We start from the raw sequence: 18777 nt of genomic DNA on the forward strand, positions 1-18777 counted from the left end.
TGATTTAGACGTTAGCAGGACAGCAAGAGAAATGCAGTGCGACTGCCAACAAAGGGTAAATCATTCTGGCAACAACAACAAAGAAATGTTTACATGTTTCAACCTTAAAGAAGACAATCAGGAGAAGGTTCTGCTCCAAGGAAATGCAGGTATCATGCAAATATTTTTACTTGCTGAGGTGTTGCATGCTTCAAGAATAGTAGAAAAGGATATGCACAAAATTTACTGGATGAAAAGAAACCCCTTGCCTATCAAACTGCTGAACCACTGAGAAACTGCATTATACACTCTAAAAATACAGGAGGTGAAAGGTAATTGAGAATCACAATATCCGTCGATTTGGTTGAATTAAAACCCAGTTTATAATATGCATATCAAATTGTCTTTTGAAAAATGATACTTTTATTTACAAGTGAAAAATTAGATAAGGGAAATGAATACATCCTAAAGGAAGGGAACAAAGGCTTCTCCATCTCTTGTTGTCTTCTTTTATTTTAGTAGTGCTGCACTGTCATCATGCAATCACTACACCAGAGGGGGACAAGAATACTGGGGTAGAGAAGCACACCTAAACTTCAGCGCATGCACTGAATCCTTTCTCAAGTGCTTATTGAAGGAATCAAGAGATTTCAGCACAGTCAGACTCATCTATTATTTTCCTCTTTGCAAAGTCCCTATCTTGCAAATCACATACTAAAACAGAAAGGTTCCATAAAAATGGCTTTACTTAGGAACACATCCATTCCATTTTCTTCAGGTGCTCCAATACCACAGAAGATTGTAAACTTTGTGAAAATGCAGTGTCTCCATTTTGGAAGACTTGGGTTGTATGCTTCAGAGAAATAAACTGACCTTTTCAAAATTTTCATTACTACACAGGTAGTAAAACTTCAAGCAAAATTAATACACCAAACATGGAAATTTTTCTTATGTAATTTCTAAATATTTCACACAGAAAAAAATCTATTACTTAAATTAATTATTCCTGATATACAGTGGCATAACTGGCAGAACCAATCCTTGTGTTCCTGAACCAAAGAAGACTGAGCAGATGAACACAATCCAAGAAGCCAAAATCTGCTTTAAAAAAAAAAAATGCTGCATTTCTGCATTTTCCCATCATAAATATGCATGATTATGTATTTCACATAAAAAAAAGTAAGTTGAACAAATAGTGCAAAACTTCAATTTCAATTAAGGTAGTATTTAAAATCCAAAGGGAGTATACTAAACAAAATTTCAAGAAACACTTTATTGCTAGAATAAAGATGAGTGATCACCCAGTGAAGTAAGGATTCATATTCCCACTAACTTAAGTGTGAGTTTAATTAGCTGAATATCAAGTGCCCCAACAACCTCATGTTCATTTTAACATTTGTGATAAGAATACAAGTATTTCTGTTTAGTAATTACTTAGTAAAGATCCAAACACAAACTTACACCTCATATTACAGTTGAACCAAAAAAAAAAAAAAACCAAACCCAAAAGAATAGACAATATATTATGGCAAAAGATCTACAGCCAACTTCTATCAATAACAAAGTTACACATAGTCCTAAACACGCTGGGAATTTCCCACTAACTGTTGTTTAGGCATGAAGGAAAACAGAAGGAACAATGATTTGATAGTTCATAAATAATGATTTCAGGTATTTTCTGAAATAATGGCTTCGTATATTTTTACAGTTCACAGAACAAGTAAAGAAAGAAACTAAACAGAGTGCTTATCACGTGGAAATGTTAGTTAATAAATACCCACGTTTTCAAGTGATTAAATGTATCAGAATTAATGTCACACTAGCTAGCAGAATTGCTTATGTGTTTATTTCTAATTATGTTGCTTAACAGCCACCAGTAAAGCAACACCATTTGTTACTTACCTACTGGAGAGGAAACTACTAACTCACAGTGAACTTTCCCATGTACCACAAGGAAATCATGTTAATTTAATGCCAAGTCTTAAGAATCATAGAATTGTAGAATCACTAGATTGGAAAAGACCTCCTAGATCATTGAGTCCAACCATTCCTATCCGTCCACTAAAGAGCATAAGGAAAACAACAGAGATTTGACAATAGCTTAGATTTTCAATTGCTGCTTACAAAAATATCCAGATAATTTCCCGCTTTAAGATAATCAAATGTCTCCGCTTAGTCCTATAGTGTAAAGAATATTAATCAACTCTGGCAACTATTTATCTTAATTTTAAAACTTGTTTGTGCATATTTAGACAGCAGACCTTTTCTTTGTAACATTTTCATTAATTTGTTTCACGATAGTTAATCACTCAAGCAGTTTCTTAGTACTCACAGATCCCTTATCCTTGATCATTATGAGAACCAATTATATAGTGTCTGTGTATTGCGTGTACCAAGAAACATAAAAAAAATTTTAAAAAAACCAAAATCCACTTAATCTCATCATAAAATATACTACAATTTTCTCCTTAATATCTAATTCTGTGTTTCATTATTCCTTTAACTATACAGAACCATACTGCCCATCAGACATTGCTGATAGCAGACACTTCATATTAAAATGTCTAGGTTTCTAGTAAAAGTCTAACATCTCACTATCCTTCTCCATACACTGTAATCATGTGAAAAATGTCAGTGATTTTGACAGAACACCAAGTCTCTGACTTCAAGGTCACTATGCTCTTACGTTTCGTGTAGGAGAACAAGTTGTGTACACCTTAAGAGGGTGTATACAAAATAAAGGAACAAAGCAGCACAGCAGAAGTAATATATCTTGATCCTAATAAACTCTTTGATGCTACCTCAGAAAACAGTACCTGGAAAATAAATTAACATCTGTCTCCATGTAATCATTGTAACGTGGGCTGAAAGCTGACTGAAACAACGAAGAAAACAATAATTCAGCAATACAGCAGACTAAGGAATCTGTGATAGGCAGTCTGGGAAAATTAGATTCGCTGACACAAAATTAAAAAGCTGGATTTTTTTTTATTCCAGCACCTGACACAGCTACCTGCTGTCCTATTAGGTAGAAAACTAGAAAGGGGATAGCTTAATATGTTCAGTTATGAGATGATAAAACTCAAATACAATTAGCACTCCCTCAGAGATTAATAATTAAGGAATACCAAAATATGTGATTCCATTACTACTTTCTCTGAGTATATTAATAAAGAGGAAAACGTCCATATAGTGAAATCGGTTACTAAAGCTATTTATAGCTATCCTATAATTTGCTTACGACTGACTGCAATTTATTTTAAGAAAATTCAGATTTGTTTATTAATTGCTTTGAAATTAGGGTCGCAAAATGAACTGTTGTCAGTGTAATAAAACATTATTCTCTATCTATATGGTGATACAATAAGGGAATTGTAAGAAATGGCAGAAGTAGGAAGGTGACAGCAACAGTAGAAAGAACATTATGGTCAAACAGGCTATCTGGAGTCTCTTTGTTCTTTTGATTTTTAATCATCCTTTACAAGTAATATAATCTCACTACATTCATCTTTTCTTCCCCTTTCAGTATTAAGCGTTCTATTTCAATCTGTATAATATAATTAGCTTCCTAATCCCCTCAGAATTGTTGATGAAGAGCACCTGAAACATTACACTCAACCTGATGCATCTGAGAAAAAAAACTAGAGATGCCAAGGTCCTGGCTACATTTGATATTTCCCTTTTTCCACTGCCTCAATGTTTTATTCCTCCTATTTGTTGCCGGGTCACTTTTTCTAGAAGATGGGGTAGGTGGAGATGTCAGGGCAGAGATCTGATGAGATCCCATGCTCCTCTGGGAACTAGAGAAACCAGACTGGAACAGCCTCAGAAAATTGAAGCAGCTTTAATACGTACGTTTAGAAAAGGGTTAAATAACACCAAAAAACAGGCTAGATAGAATAACCTTGTTCTAAATAGTACTAGCTGAGAATAAAGTTGAGAAAGAGGAAGTTTTGACTGTCTTCATACACGATGGTAAAGAATTAAAGAGTCAGAGCACCTTTATCCTCAGGTTCTGTTTCCAAATATGAGAACATAATGTCCTCATATGACAGCACACCAGTGGGGACATACCATCTCATAAATATTACTAGCAAAAGCACCCCACTTTTTCTGTTCAGGTGCCTACAACCAGAGCAAAACGTCCATCTCAAAAAACACTGGGAAAACTAGCATCCACAAATGTATACAAAATGCAGAAACAAATCAAGCCTTCTGGCTACTTTTCCTATGTAGAATTACTAGGCAGAACAATGCTGAAGCAAAAGGACTAGATGATACTAGCAAGTCATCACACACTCTTCTACTTGTTGAAACAGTGCTGCTCGTGATGTTAAAATACCTGGTATTTAGTTATTGGCATTACCCAGGCTATTATATGAAAAATCATGTTAGACCATCATTAAACTGTTGGCTGTGCAAAAGTCACAGCCCAAAATGATTGGAAAGTGACTTTTAAAGATCACCTAGTCCACCCCCTGTGCCATGAACACTTTTCACAGTTCAAGTTGGTCAAACATTACAAGATAACCTTAAAAGTCGCCTCAAACTTTATAAGATAATCATTCTATCTGCCACCTCCTCCTCTCCTGAGTCTCCATTCTCACCAAACACCTTCCACAGACCACTCTGGACCCTTTCTTCCTTGGTTTTCTTCCCTTCCAAGCCTGGGTGATGCTTTTGTCACCTGGGCAAACAAACCTTCAGGTTCAGGGTGAAAAGTCTGCCTTTGTAGTAATTTTGTTTCTCTAATGCATTCTTACCCCAGCTCTAAACCACCTCTTCTCTCTGAGAAGGAGCCAGAGGTCATATTTTCTTCCTTTTCTCACTCCTGCCCCAGTCCAATGCCACCAATATCGTGCTAACTCCATTTCTTTCAATGAGACGTGGCAATGACTGACCAAGGTGCAGGAAGGAGGAAGAGATGGTAACACTAATTAGATTGATGCCTCTTCTTACTCTGTCTCCAGTGCTCAAGGTAAGAGGGATGCAATTTGGAGATGACTCAAAGGAGAAGTAGCACTGAAGGTCTAGAGAGGTTCAGGGGTACGATACAGAACGTGGTCCATACCACAGCATCGCATCTCCCTCCTCTCATCCCAATGACTGTTTCCTGGAGCTGCAGCGCTATTACCAAAGATGAAATACCAACAGGCAGCAACAACACCTCACCAGTTGGGAACTACAGATTTATATAACTGAGAGGAGTACAGAATGCAAGAACGAAACAATGGCCATATATGAAGAACACACCAACTCCATATAATATTACAGGAACTGAAAGCATATGGCTGTGCAATTAAAACATCATTCTGAAAACTACATACACATTTTAACTTGTTAATGAACAGAGATCAGCAGGGTCATGAAATTACACACAATATATAATGCCAGCACACAGTAGAAGAGAAAGATTCCTGCAGAAAGGTATGTTTGTTTCAGGATTTCCAGAGTCGTTAAAGAAAAATTATAATGAAATTTAAAACATCAAGTTATTATTCAAAAAAGTAACATTTTGATGCAGTTCCTTCCTTTACAGTATCAAAGGAATGTTCTTTAAACTCAATAGATCAAAGGTAATGTTCTTGACTGCCTATTTTTTCTAATCAGATTTAAAAAGCAGCTCACCTCCCAGGACCATACCGGCTTGACAGCACTTCCTCAAGCGACATGCTGGACAGTTCTTCCTACGAATTTTATCAACTATACAGTCATTTCTTCCAGCACATAAATAGTTGTGCTGCCCTGCAGGCAAGAGAAAAACAGGATCAATACTATGCTTTCTAACATGATACAATTATTTCTGTATATACACATTTCAAAAATAATGGAGAATTAAAAAAGTATACTTGAAACTTTAAAGGGCTCCTTTATTTTATGCTGACTTTCAAATAATTACATGCTACTATTTAAATATATTAATTTATTTGGCCTGTTTAAGAGTGCAACTCTCCATCTACAAAATTCCAAAATAATTAGACAGTATGAATTACTTAAATTATTGTACTATCAATATTTCTTAAGTAAATCAAGCATGAGGACAGATTCATTTCATCAAGTGATGTCTGTGTTGTGGCATTCTCATGCTTTAACATACAGTTATTTACCAAAGAATGCTAAAGCACAGGTTAAGTTTTCTTTGGGGATGTCTTGGTTTTGGGAGTTTCTTTAGTCTCTTGAAAGATATCTCTTCTGGACCTCTTTTCTAGGGAATCTTCACAGCCTACACAACATGGTCTGAGTCCATATAATCCATGCTCAATGCAAGACCAAAAAATGGACTATGTATTTCCTGTACAGTAGTAAATGCTCACATGCAGCTCACAATGCTATAGGCATTCAAGTTGTACACTTCCCCCTGTAATGACACAGAAAAATGCTGACCTACCAAAGCAATACCATATCATGAAGTATTACTCTTCAGGCACTCAGAGAACACTGCTTATATGCTCTAGGATGATGTCAGTATTTATAAATTACTTTTGATATCAGTATGTGATTTGTGTACTGAACACTCAAGTGCGTGCTCCAACTACTAAAGGAGGCTGAGTTTGGGTAGAAGTAAAGGCAACACCGTTCCTGCTAGAACAGGAGATTATCTGGCAATGCAGAAGTTAATAGCTTGATTTATGCTGATACACATTAATGCTGATACACATTTAAAAACCCTGTATTATTTCTAGAATATTGTTAAAATATTGTGCAAGGTCCCTTCCAACCCAAACCATTCTATAATTCTATGATTCTATGAACTCAAGGGTGCAATACATTGTAGAATTTTAAATTTAGTTAGACATTAAGTTTAGTTACAGCTCTTAAAAAAAGTCATTTATCTGTCGAGAAAATTGAAAATGCATTAATTACTTTGTTGTTACATAACAAATCAGAAACTGCTTATTATAAACCCAAGATTGAAAATAAATTTTCAAAATTGCAAAACCAATTGTAAATTAGTTATAGTTGTGAAGACTACTCTACAATGTTCATATGTCCTAGAGTTTAATATTAGAGAGGATTAAAGAATCTCTCTGTCCAGTGCATGCCATGGAATAAATGAAGTTTTTCATTGGAATTTAGGCACAGTAAGAATTTCCCTCAATCTTCTAAAAGCGAATGTTATTTCATTTCTATTGATCTCATAAATCGTGTTTTAAAACCTAATAATGACCAATGACCTAATCTTTATTATGTCTTCACCTAGTTTATTTCTTCCATAAAGCCTCCATAATGCTCAGATAAAAAAAGAAGCAAGAAAAAGTCAAAACCCCACCAACCAAACCCTCCCATGAGACTGCAGTGATAAAATCTCAGGCACTTCTTGAGCCTTGCTGTCAACTACTTCCTTGTTTTCAAGACTATAAAAAAGCGAAACTCATATCCTGAGTCTGAATTATACCTTCATGTGAATTTTTCCACTCCACTTGCCTCTATCCAGTCTCCTCAACACCTCCCAACCCAAAGTCTATTCCATTCATTCTGACTTAGCTGCAACTTCTTTGGAACACACCTAAGGTTCAATTACTATAGTATTTTTCATTGTGTCACCTGTCAGGGATTTTTTCATTGTCTCAGTCATCTGATTTGATCGCATATCCACAGACAACTCTAAGTCAAAGTTATCATCTGAAATCATTTCTAGCATTATGCAGAGCTGGGTTCTAAGAAACTGTTACTTGCTTGACATTAATATTCAAGTGGCAGCAACATCTGAAGGACAGATTGTGTAAGAAGTGGAAAACATGCCAGGTATTTGGCTAATTTCAAAATTAAGGGACAATATTTAGTTAGATGAAGCTGTTTGGAATGTTTTCATGGGATGCTAAAACATTTATTTGAAAATACATTTGCTGTATCTCAGTCTTTAGGATAATGTGTATATTAACCAATTGGCTTCAATATGTGAACATTGCTATTATATTAAATGCATGTACTAATACAGTATCTAACGACTCCTGTCAAGTAATAAGTCACAATGAGACAGCAGGAAGCCCACCATTAGCACCACAGCCAAAGCATCAGAATGAATGCTATCTTAGCTCACTCAGTTGTTGTGCCTCATATGAGCCAATTCATCAAATTAAAGTTTGTCAAAGGCTCAACAACAAATAAGTTTGAAGTCAGAAACATGAAGAAGACATATGATTACGTATCAATAGAGATTTTCTTCTTTCCCTTTTCATGATGTAAACCGATTGTTCTCACAAAAATGACACTTTCCACTTGAATTTTAGGACCTTCAATGATATAACTTTGTCCGTTGGAATTTGGAAATAAACTTGGCTGACTTTAACACAATCTGGTCATGTGCAAAATAAAAATCTTTAATAATATTAAATGTTATGTTAAAGGAAAAGGATTTTCATGTCTCAATTTGCCACATGTGTGCTTTGTATGATTGTATGTTTCCTACTTCACAAAAATTTCATCACTACCTGGTTTAAAGTACATGCTGTACCAAATTCTCATCCCAAAATCCAGCCTGGAACGCTGGATTAAAAATTGGAAATCCCTGCAGAGTCAGGAGAAAAAGGAATTCTATACATCTTCATCAATTTCAGAGCTGAAAGGGTCCCTATAGCACTGCATTTCACTCTGTTTTCAAAAAGAATTTTCTATTAGTGGTAGGCATTTTTAAAAATATTTGGCATGCTATGCCATTTTACATATTTAAGCTATGAAACAGCACAATTAGTTCAACAATTTTTCTCATGCATAGTGTTTTGCTACTTACATAGTGACTCATGTCATCACTAACCTGCCTATACAGAACATGAGTCAGAGAAACTTTATGAGTTTGGCTGAAGCCGTCATCAGCCTTCTAACTGTGCAGACATAGCTCATCTTGAATTCCTTCACTTTCCTACATGAAAACTTAAGTCTTGTCAGGTTTAGTTTGCCAAATTCAGGTCTCAGAGAGGAGACATTCATAGTTCGTCAGTTAAACGTTAGCTACTACATATGGTTACCTGTATAGTGCTGTTACTCTGCTTGAAGCACACATTAAAACTAGACAAATTTGCTATATAATCATTAGATCAATTTTTTAATGGGGTCCCAGGTATTTAAACAAACTTACTTTCTGACCCTTCTGCTAAAATATCATGTATTTATGTTGGTGTCAAACTCTTTAGGTTCAGGCAACTACTTTTCATAAGATTTCAATAATATAAACACGGTGTAAAGGGAGGAAAATGCTCCATAGAACTACAGAACAAAAATTAGAAGGGGTTTTATTTAGGAAAAGCAGCAATGGAAATTTTTTTCAGGATTTGGTAATTTTGATTCTTCATTAGCAAAACTACTGCAAAGGAGACACTTTCAACAAAAAGGCAAGAATGCAGTCCAGCAATAAACAACTTGTTAGCAACAGTGTAACTCCAGAATTCCCAAACTCTGCAAACTGGGTTCCCCTTCAGGACAGAAATTTTACTATGGTGTTACACAAGCATTTTAATCGTGGTTCCTCTGCATGGTTTTACATGAAGGTATCTTTATGAGACATCATTAATGATCACTTGACAATTTAGTGCTAAAAAGGTAAGAGTTCATTTCCTAATCTTCGTTCTCTTTAAGCCTCATTAGAAATATTATACCTAATTTTTGCTACCATGAACTAGACATATTGGTAGCACTTAAGAAATACTTGATCATCAATAGCAAATTATTTTGCAAATATAGTAGTTCTACATTTTTTAAAGCATTTTAAATATTATTTTTTTTATGATTGGTAACTCTAAACTGCCTGTCACAGCACTGCCCTATCAGCACACTGAAGCCAATTCTGTCTTTTCAAATTCCTCAACCAAATATAAATAACAGTGATTTCTGTTCTTTTCATTATACCTGAAGGAAATTTTTTAATTATTTTTTAAAGCCTTGTAATTTGTTTGTACAATAAGTGAATAAACAGACTAGTAAATTGGTTCTTTGTAAGGAGTGAACAGAAAATTCACAACCCCTAAATGCAAATAAATGTTTCTTAAAAAATGAGTATTTTTGTCCCTTAGCTACACTTCCTCCTCCCCACTTTGAGCACTAATTTATCTTTTATCTGCTATCCTAGACTTCTCACACGAAAGGACATGCATTTTGGTTAACATATTTCAGGATTCTGCTCTTAGTAAAATATACTAACTGTATTTACATCATCCTTTTCTTTATGTATATAGGCACATATGGGGAGCCAAGAACTCAAAAGACAGAAAACATCTACCAAATCATACATATTTAAGAATAGACTGCCCAACAAACATTCTAAAATAATTTAATTTTAAACCTACACTTAATTTCAGTGATCCTCATACAGTTCTGTCCCTCTGTGTGTGTATCTGCTCGTTAAATTCAAATGTATGATTAAATCATAGTTAACAGAAACTTTTCTAGATTTCTTTGTACAGTTCTAAAGGATTGTTCAGTATAAGTATTTTAAATAATCTCTGGTTTTGTTTCAAAAAGTTTACAGATTAAAAACTGGGTTTTTTTGGATAACGAAGTGTTTAACTAATACAGTATTTTTTACAGAACAGGAGAGAAAGAAACAAATGGTATATGAATTGCACAGTTTCTGTGGAAAAAAAATAGATTTTTGAAACAGTCAAAATATCTGAGATTACAGAAATAATTAAAAAAGAAAAGACATTTTCCAACAAACCCGTATCACAATATTATGTACCTGGGTAGCTACATAATTGAAAACATGTAACATACGAAAAATATCTCAAAATACAGAAAATCTAAGAAGTAGCAAAACCCATCTATTTCTAATCATGTTTTAATTTCTCATAGGGATCAGAACTTTACAGAAGGTATACGAAAAGTATAGTTTTGATTATGAGATAGCACTCACATCAATTACTATTAAAACTACCCCATGTCAGTAGTACTGAAAATTTTAGAAGTCAAATAACGCATCCCCATTCAAAAAAATGATAGGCAAGGGGACGTTTTACATAAGAAAAATGTCTCAAATTTATATGACTGCCACTGTGAAATTTTAAACACAGTTTTCTATTGCATTTACAGTAAAAATAGTTTCTTCTTTCAGAAGAGTTGTCACCTTTATTTCTGATAAGAAATAAACAGAATAGGTCTTTAAATGAAATCAAATATCTATCCATAAGTGGGATTATTTCAATGCTAGTAATTATATCCTACACTTCCATTAAAATACGAAGTCAATCTCTTTACAAAACTCTGTAGAATTACACTTTCTACAGCAAATTATGTAAATGTATTTGTTCATCATGCTCATGCCCACACTGCTCATGCCTGTCATTCTTCCCCGTAAGACTCGGGAGCCTGTGTTTTTTCTTATTATAGCCAGGTAGTCTGAGGTAGGTGTCCATTCTTTGAATATACTTACTAAAAAACCCACACACACTTCCTCTTCATACTCTCAGTCTTTGCCATCATTTAAAAATGGAAAGTATGAAGTTACTAAGTAAAACATAAGAAATTTGTTTGTGTAATTCTATTAGCCTCTTACTCTCTGTATGTCTGTATTCCTAATCTGGTACAATTCTGCAAATACTGGTTTTGGATTAAATAATCAATGAAAAAACCCTTAAGATATTCCTACTACCAATTTTTATGCCTTCTTAACATTATCATTAAAATACTTAGACTGAACAAAAATAAGATATATTTTTTAACAGGTTGACCTACTGCACAATCACAATTGGTTACAAGTTTAGGAAAGACATGAAATTCAAAAGGGACGGAATCAAATTCAAACAAAAAATTACAATATTACTATATAGGCGAAAAGTGAATAAGAAAAATTATTTTAAAACATGACACTCCTAAATTACACTACACTAATTATCCCCCTGCCTTTTTTAAAAGCATATAGTCTATTTACCAAAGTAACGCAAACAAAAAATGCAAAGCCAAACCAAGAGACCAGTTAACACAGTTGGTGAAACTTAAAGCATAAAAAGGTTTGAGTTGGAAAAGACCTCAAAGATCACGCAGTTCCAACCACCCTACCATGGGCCGGGACACCTTCCACTAGATCAGGTTGCTCAAAACCTTGTCTAACCTGGGCTTGAACACTTCCAGGGATGAGGCATCCACAGCTTCTCTGGGCAACCTGTGCCTGTGCTTCACCACGTATTCCTCTAAGTGACTTGAGACAAGTGTTTTCCTGGCAATATAACACGCATGTTTCTAATGGCTTTTTTCATGAATTCCACTAAATGTGTTACAGAAAATAAGGCACTAGCTTGGAAGTTGTTCAAGCCCACCACGTCTAGCGTCATCACTTTGCAAGTACCTAGTTTGTTAAAGGAAGAACAAGAGCATACGATTAAAGTAGAAAGTAACTTAGGACAGTGAAACAAAAAATCTAACTACATTATTTTGCTAAGCTTTTAGTTTTCTAGTATATCCCTTTCCAGCTGAAAAACAATAAACTCTATGAAGTTGAATAATCTGAAATCACAAGAAGATACCTGATGCAATTTTCTATTTTAAGAAATCCTATACATTGCTAACAACCACTTTTAAGTATAAGACACAGAAATATGAATACTGTAGTTCCCACAGGATCAGATAAAAATCAGAAAAGGACACAAAACATAACATGTAGAAGGTTCAGTTTCACCTCTTTATCAGCTGGACTATATAAAGCAATCTGCTCTTACAAAATCTCAGTGGGCATTTATGGGCAAGGCATATAATATAATCCAAAAAGAAAAAATATAAACATAGTCATTGCTACTGATTTATTAAACCTGCAGCTTGACTTAATGATTTAATGGCTATTTAGAGTTAAAGTCAAATCCATTTATTATTATGACTTGATATAGTTCAGTGAAACTTGAAATACTCCCATAAATACCAGGAAGTTGAATTCTGGATCTTGCAAGCAAGAAAAATTCCACAACTTTGAAAGCAAAATGAAGCCAAAATAAATTCTTATCTGGTTATCATTTGTTCATACCCACAGTATCTTTGTTTGAAAAACATTCACACTTCTTAAAAGAAATTGTGTAGATTTTTATGAAACTCCACCTACAAGGAACGACTAACTGATAAACAGGAAATAACAAATAGCAAATAGTAATAATAGCAAGCAGTAAAACAAATGACACTAGGAAAATCAATTAAGAAAGAATTTAGTTACTATTCACTGTAATATTTAAACAGAGTTGCCAAAACAAAAAAAAAAATTACTACAGCAATAATATTTTAAACATCAGCAATAAAGTATATCCTTAGCAGCACCTGAAAAGATAAGTTTCAGTTAATTAGGAACATCATCATATGTACCTTCCATTGCCCTTTTAAAGAAGACTTTACAACTTCCACAGGTAAGTACTCCATAGTGGCAACCAGAAGCCTCATCACCACAGATGAGACAAATCTTCTGGGGTAGCGAGTCAAAAGCGAATTGAGAACTTTGGCTGTTTTCAGTATCTGGCCTTCAAAAGAAAAAAGAATTAAGAGAAATGAAATATCCAGGTTTGCAACAATTAACTACTTACCTATATTAATTATGCCAAAAACTTTCTTATTAAATTTGCAATTGAGCTACAGAAGGGTACGACAAAAATAAAGTACGACTGCCTTTCTGCATAAGGGTTTGTTCTCTACTAGGGTAAAAGGCACATACATAACATCTGCCTAGACATTAAACAGAAAAGTAGTGAGCAAAAAGCACAGAAGTATTTTAATACGTTTTTTAGTTAAAAATAGGTATGATCAAGGAACTCTGTTAAAACGTTCATCTTCCTCATATCAACAGGTCTGGTGAGTAAAGTCATACTGACCGATAATCTTTTTTCTCGTACAAAGAATGGTACAGAGACAGAATCAAATAGCAGCCAAGTCCTCTTCAAAAGCCCCTTTCAGACAGGAAATAACTAAATTTCATATCAGCTAGAAAAATTTATATTATTTGTCACTTCCCATTCAGCTGCAGCATCCTCATCAATAGCTAACTATGACGGGCACACTGAGGGAAGTGGAATACACCTCCTGATTTCTCTCCAAGAAAAGAAGCGGAATCACAGAATCATAGAATCATAGAATAACCAGGTTGGAAGAGACCCATCGGATCATCGAGTCCAACCATTCCTATCAAACACTAAACCATGCCCCTTAGCACCTCATCCACCCGTGCCTTAAACACCTCCAGGGAAGGTGACTCAACCACCTCCCTGGGCAGCCTGTTCCACTGCCCAATGACCCTTTCTGTGAAAAATTCTTTCCTAATGTCCAGCCTGAACCTCCCCTGGCGGAGCTTGAGGCCATTCCCTCTTGTCCTGTCCCCTGTCACTTGGGAGATGAGGCCAGCTCCCTCCTCTCTACAACCTCCTTTCAGGTAGTTGTAGAGAGCAATGAGGTCTAAGCGGAGTACCCTACTAATCACTGTATTTACAAAAGTGGATTTCCACTGAAACTGTAAATGTATACATGTATTTCTGCATAAATCTCTAGGCAATGCACAACATCTTGGCATCACAGAAAGCTCTTTCATTCTAACAAATCGATATCCGAGTGTTTGGGTTTTTGTGCGTGAAATCAACTGGGGCTGGGAGGGGAGTCGGGGGGGGAGGATGTCCAAATCAGGGATTATAATTTGGAGAAAAACTGAATATTTGTGGTACTGTCCCGCTGCCAGCGAGGACAGCCTGGAGAGCATCTGTTCCCCCGCTCTGGAGCCGGTCACAGACCTCAGAGGGCACTAAACCACCCCGATCAAACTCCCCGCTCTTCCCCAAGGAGATGCGAGCGATGCCGGCCGCCGAGCTCGCACCCAGGGGCGCACAAAGAGCACAGAAAACGGCAAGGCGGCTCCGGCTGCCGCCTAAAACCACCGACGAGGCTCCGCCGAGCCTGTCCCTCGGAGCCTGCCCGCAGCCTCCGCGAAGCGCACCCCCCCGGGCCGGTCCCCGCCGCCCTTACCGAGCGTAGCCGAGGTAGGGAGGGCACAGCGGGGGCAACCCCTCCTTCAGCACCGCCGCCGGGAAGCCCAGGGGCTGGTGCCCGTTGAGCCCCAGGGGCGGGTAGACGCCGGGCGGCGCGGCCGAGGTGGAGGGGAGGCTGTCGGGCGCCGGCGGCCCGTACGGCGCGGGCAGGAGCGGCGGCTCCGCCTTGTAGAGCACGCACTCCAGCGAGGGCTCCTGCCCGGCGTGGGGCGGCTGCGGGAAATCCGCGCAGCCCGCCGCGGGGGTGGCCCTGCCGGCCCGGTAAGGAGCGGGGAGGCCGAGCCCTTCTTCCTTGATCTTCAGAGCGGGCTGGAAGTCGCCGTAGGCGAACTGCCCTTCCTTGGCTTCGGCTGGCGGGTAGAGGAAGCCCGCGGGGTCCGGGCCGGGGGGCGAGCAGCGCGCTCCCGCGCCGCCGCACGCCTCGTACTCGGCCACGTCCAGCAGCTGCCGCGTCCGCGACGCCAGGAAAGCCGAGTTGAGCGGCAGCAGCGGCACGTGCAGGAACTCCTGCCCCGGCTCCCCCCCGGGCAGCCCGGGGGTCTCGCCCTTCGCGGTCTCGCCGGGTCCCTCCGCGCCGCCCCCCGGCCGCGGTTTAGAGTCTCCGGGCGGCCAGAGCGGGGCGGGACGCGGCGGGGGCTGCGAGGGACCCGGCGCCCCCGGGTCGGCTTCGCCCGGTTTCTGCGAGGGGACGCGGCTCATCGGGGCGACGGGAGGCGCCTCCGTCCCGAAGAAGGACCAGGCGGCCACGGCGGAGCCGGCATGAGCCGCGGGAGCCAGGAACGTGTCCAGGACGGTGTCCAGGGAGTCCTTGTCCGAGAGGGAGCCGCTCCCCGGCCGGTACGCGAGGGGGTCCCGGTCCTCCTCCCCGGGCTGCCGCGGCTGTTCTTCCTCCTCCTCCTCTTCTTCCTCGTCGTCCTCGTCCTCGTCGCTGCTCTTGGCGTAGAGCAGCCCGTCCAGGGAGACGTCGACAGGCTCCCTGCGGAACGGGTCCCCGCCCGGCTGGCCCTGCAGCGGGACCGCCCCGTCTCTGGCCGGCGGAGGCGCTCGGGGCTCCTTCGCCTTCACCTCGGTCATGCTGGCCCGGGGCAGGGCTGGGCGACGGGGACTCTTCGGCCCGGGGGCGGGGTGGGGGTGGCCGGGCGGCTCTTTACATCTTCGCCGCGTCCGCCAAGTCCCGCTCACACGGCGTCGCCTTCGAGGAGAGGGGGATAAGGAGCCCCGAGCGCCGGGACGGGGACGAAACGGTGCAGCCCGGAGCGGGGAAACGACGGGAGCGTGTGCGGGAGGGCGGGCAGGCTCGCCGCCCCCCGACTCCGCTTTTCCTTCGGCTGCTTCCCGCTATCCCGGCTCGTCCCGGCTCCACGCCCCCTCTCCCGCCCCGGGACCGCTCGCCCCTCCCGGCTCCTTCGGCGGCTTCTGCCGCCGCCCCTCCTCTGCCCCGCCCGGCCCTCCCACCCGCATCGTTTTCTCGTCGCCTCTTTCTCCCACTATCTCTGTCTCCCCGCTGGTTTTCTCTCTTTTCCCCTCACCTGTTGTGCGGCGGATGCCCCGTTCTCGTGCTTCACCATCCCGGGAAGTGCAACTCTGGACCGCTCTGGAGAGCAGAGAGAAAGAGCTTTAACTTATTAGCGGTTACAGCAGAATAGTCTTCATTTTGTCTGTTTTTCACCATCCCCTTTAGGCGTTCACTGTAATTTGTCAGGATTAAGCCCAGTTCCTTTCCTGGTACAGCATCCATTTTCCTGTAGCAGAGAAATCGGGCTGAGAGAGTTGGGCTTCTTTAGCCTAGAGAAGAGAAAGTCGTGGGAGACCTTAGAGCAGCTTTACAGTATTTATAGGGGCCCTACAGGAAAGCTGGGGAGGGGCCCTTTATCAGGGAGTGCAGTCACTGTTCTAAGCTGAAAAAGATGTAGATTAGATATTGGGAAGCAATTTTTTCCTGAGAGGGTGGTGAGGCACTGGAACAGTTTTCCCAGAGAAGTCATGAATGTTCCATCCTGGAGGTGTCAAGGCCAGGTTGGATGGGGCTTTGAGCAACCTGGTCTAGTGGAAGGTGTCCCTACCCGTGGCAAAGGGTTGGAACTAGGTGATCTTTAAGATTCATTGCAACCCAAACCATTCTATGATTCTATTAAATTACATTCAGGGGCCTCAAAGTATCCTCTACACCAGAGAAAGCTTGATGGTTTTGCTACAGAAAGTTTGGAAAATGAGGCATTCTTTACTTCTAATGTTTTTCTTCAATTACTTTGTTAGGGTGAATGAGAGCGTGTTTAAAACAAGCCTAGTTTGCAGGGGCTGAATGGTCAACCTGCATATAGCAAGTTACAGTCCAGCTCGAGTTAGTTCTGACCAAGAAGCTGTCACCAGCTAATTGTGACTTGGCGTGTTGTGTAAAATGCTGATTTGTGGCAGAACCCGTTCAGTTCAATGAGACAATTGATAAATGGAAAAAGAAACCAAACGCTTAATATAGTTTACACTCTATAGCAGTCACAGAAAAGGAACTTGTGTTGAAAGAAACAAAGAATAAACTAGCATAGGAGTAGTGCTCATGACTTTGAGTAGAATCACTGTATTTTGATTCATAGAGAAATGTGTGCTGTTACATGCTTGTTTATGCTCTGTAAGTTTAACATGATTTTTAGAAGAGAAATCTTTTTTTCAAAAACTCTGATCACCATGAAATAGTTGGGATGCGTCCCACTAGATGAGGCTGCCCAAGGCCCCATCCAACCTGGCCTTGAAAATCTCCAGGAATGGGGCATCCACCACTTCCCAGGGCAACCTGCTCCAGTGCGTCACTGCTCTCCCATATCCAGTATGTTTAGGAAGTCCAACAGAATGATACAGACCGAAATACATCTATTATATATAGGGATGTTTCTTAAACAAAAGTGTCTCACAGTCTTGGTATTGCAGAGGAAGGAACCGTTTGACCAGAAATTAGCAGAAATCAAAGATTTCTTTTTAGAACCTATCACTGGAACCAGTGCTGAAAGAATGCTCTCAATGGGCTACCCAGGTCTGTTACAACATGACTTTAAAACGAATAATTTACGGTGCTTCTCTGGCCAGTTTCTTTTTTTTTTTTATGCTTCAATGTTTCTCCCTTCTCCCAACACTTCCTTTTCTTACAAGAGACTAAGAGTTCATCTCCAGCACTGTTCTTCTCCACGTTCATTTTGGTTTTCCCGTGATGTTTTCATGCTTAGTCAGTTAGTTGTCATGCCTGTTTATTGCCACTGTACTCCTTTCTTATTTCCACTTCCCTAAATGCACACAACGTTCATGACCTGTCTCTTTACAGAAATGTGCTCCAAAGACTTTGTTTTCTTACAGTGACTTGCCTCCTTACTGCTGCTGTAGGACTAAGAGAGGCGAAAAGCCACAGATGGCATGATTACAGCGTCTTGAAAGGAAAACAATATCAAGTAGATTCCACAAGACCAACCAGCCACTGCTGATGACTTGACTGCTAAAATGCTACACTAACAAGGCCATGTGATTCATAGAATCATAGAATCATAGAATAACCAGGTTGGAAGAGACCCACCAGATCATCAAGTCCAACCATTCCTATCAAACACTAAACCATGCCCCTTAGCACCTCGTCCACCCGTGCCTTAAACACCTCCAGGGAAGGTGAATCAACCACCTCCCTGGGCAGCCTGTTCCAGTGCCCAATGACCCTTTCTGTGAAAAATTTTTTCCTAATGTCCAGCCTGAATCTCCCCTGGCGGAGCTTGAGGCCATTTCCTCTTGTCCTGTCCCCTGTCACTTGGGAGAAGAGGCCAGCACCCTCTTCTCCACAACCTCCTTTCAGGTAGTTATAAAGAGCAATGAGGTCTCCCCTCAGCCTCCT

General features: G+C 39.9%; 1 protein-coding gene across 1 annotated transcript in view; it reads right to left on the bottom strand.

Annotated features, from left to right (window-relative positions):
* The window catches only part of PGR (progesterone receptor), a 33371-nt gene extending 17340 nt beyond the window's left edge, over window positions 1-16031 (bottom strand). The window contains exons 1-3 of the mRNA XM_069883428.1: window positions 14890-16031; window positions 13252-13403; window positions 5608-5724 (exon numbers count right to left, since the gene is read on the bottom strand). Of these exons, the coding sequence (XP_069739529.1) occupies window positions 5608-5724; window positions 13252-13403; window positions 14890-15986 (1366 nt within the window). The 5' untranslated portion in view covers window positions 15987-16031. The remainder of the gene's footprint in view (window positions 1-5607; window positions 5725-13251; window positions 13404-14889) is intronic.
* Between the last annotated feature and the right edge of the window lie 2746 nt (window positions 16032-18777).

Source organism: Phaenicophaeus curvirostris, chromosome 1 (genome assembly GCF_032191515.1).
Source record: "Phaenicophaeus curvirostris isolate KB17595 chromosome 1, BPBGC_Pcur_1.0, whole genome shotgun sequence".
NCBI lineage: Eukaryota > Metazoa > Chordata > Aves > Cuculiformes > Cuculidae > Phaenicophaeus > Phaenicophaeus curvirostris.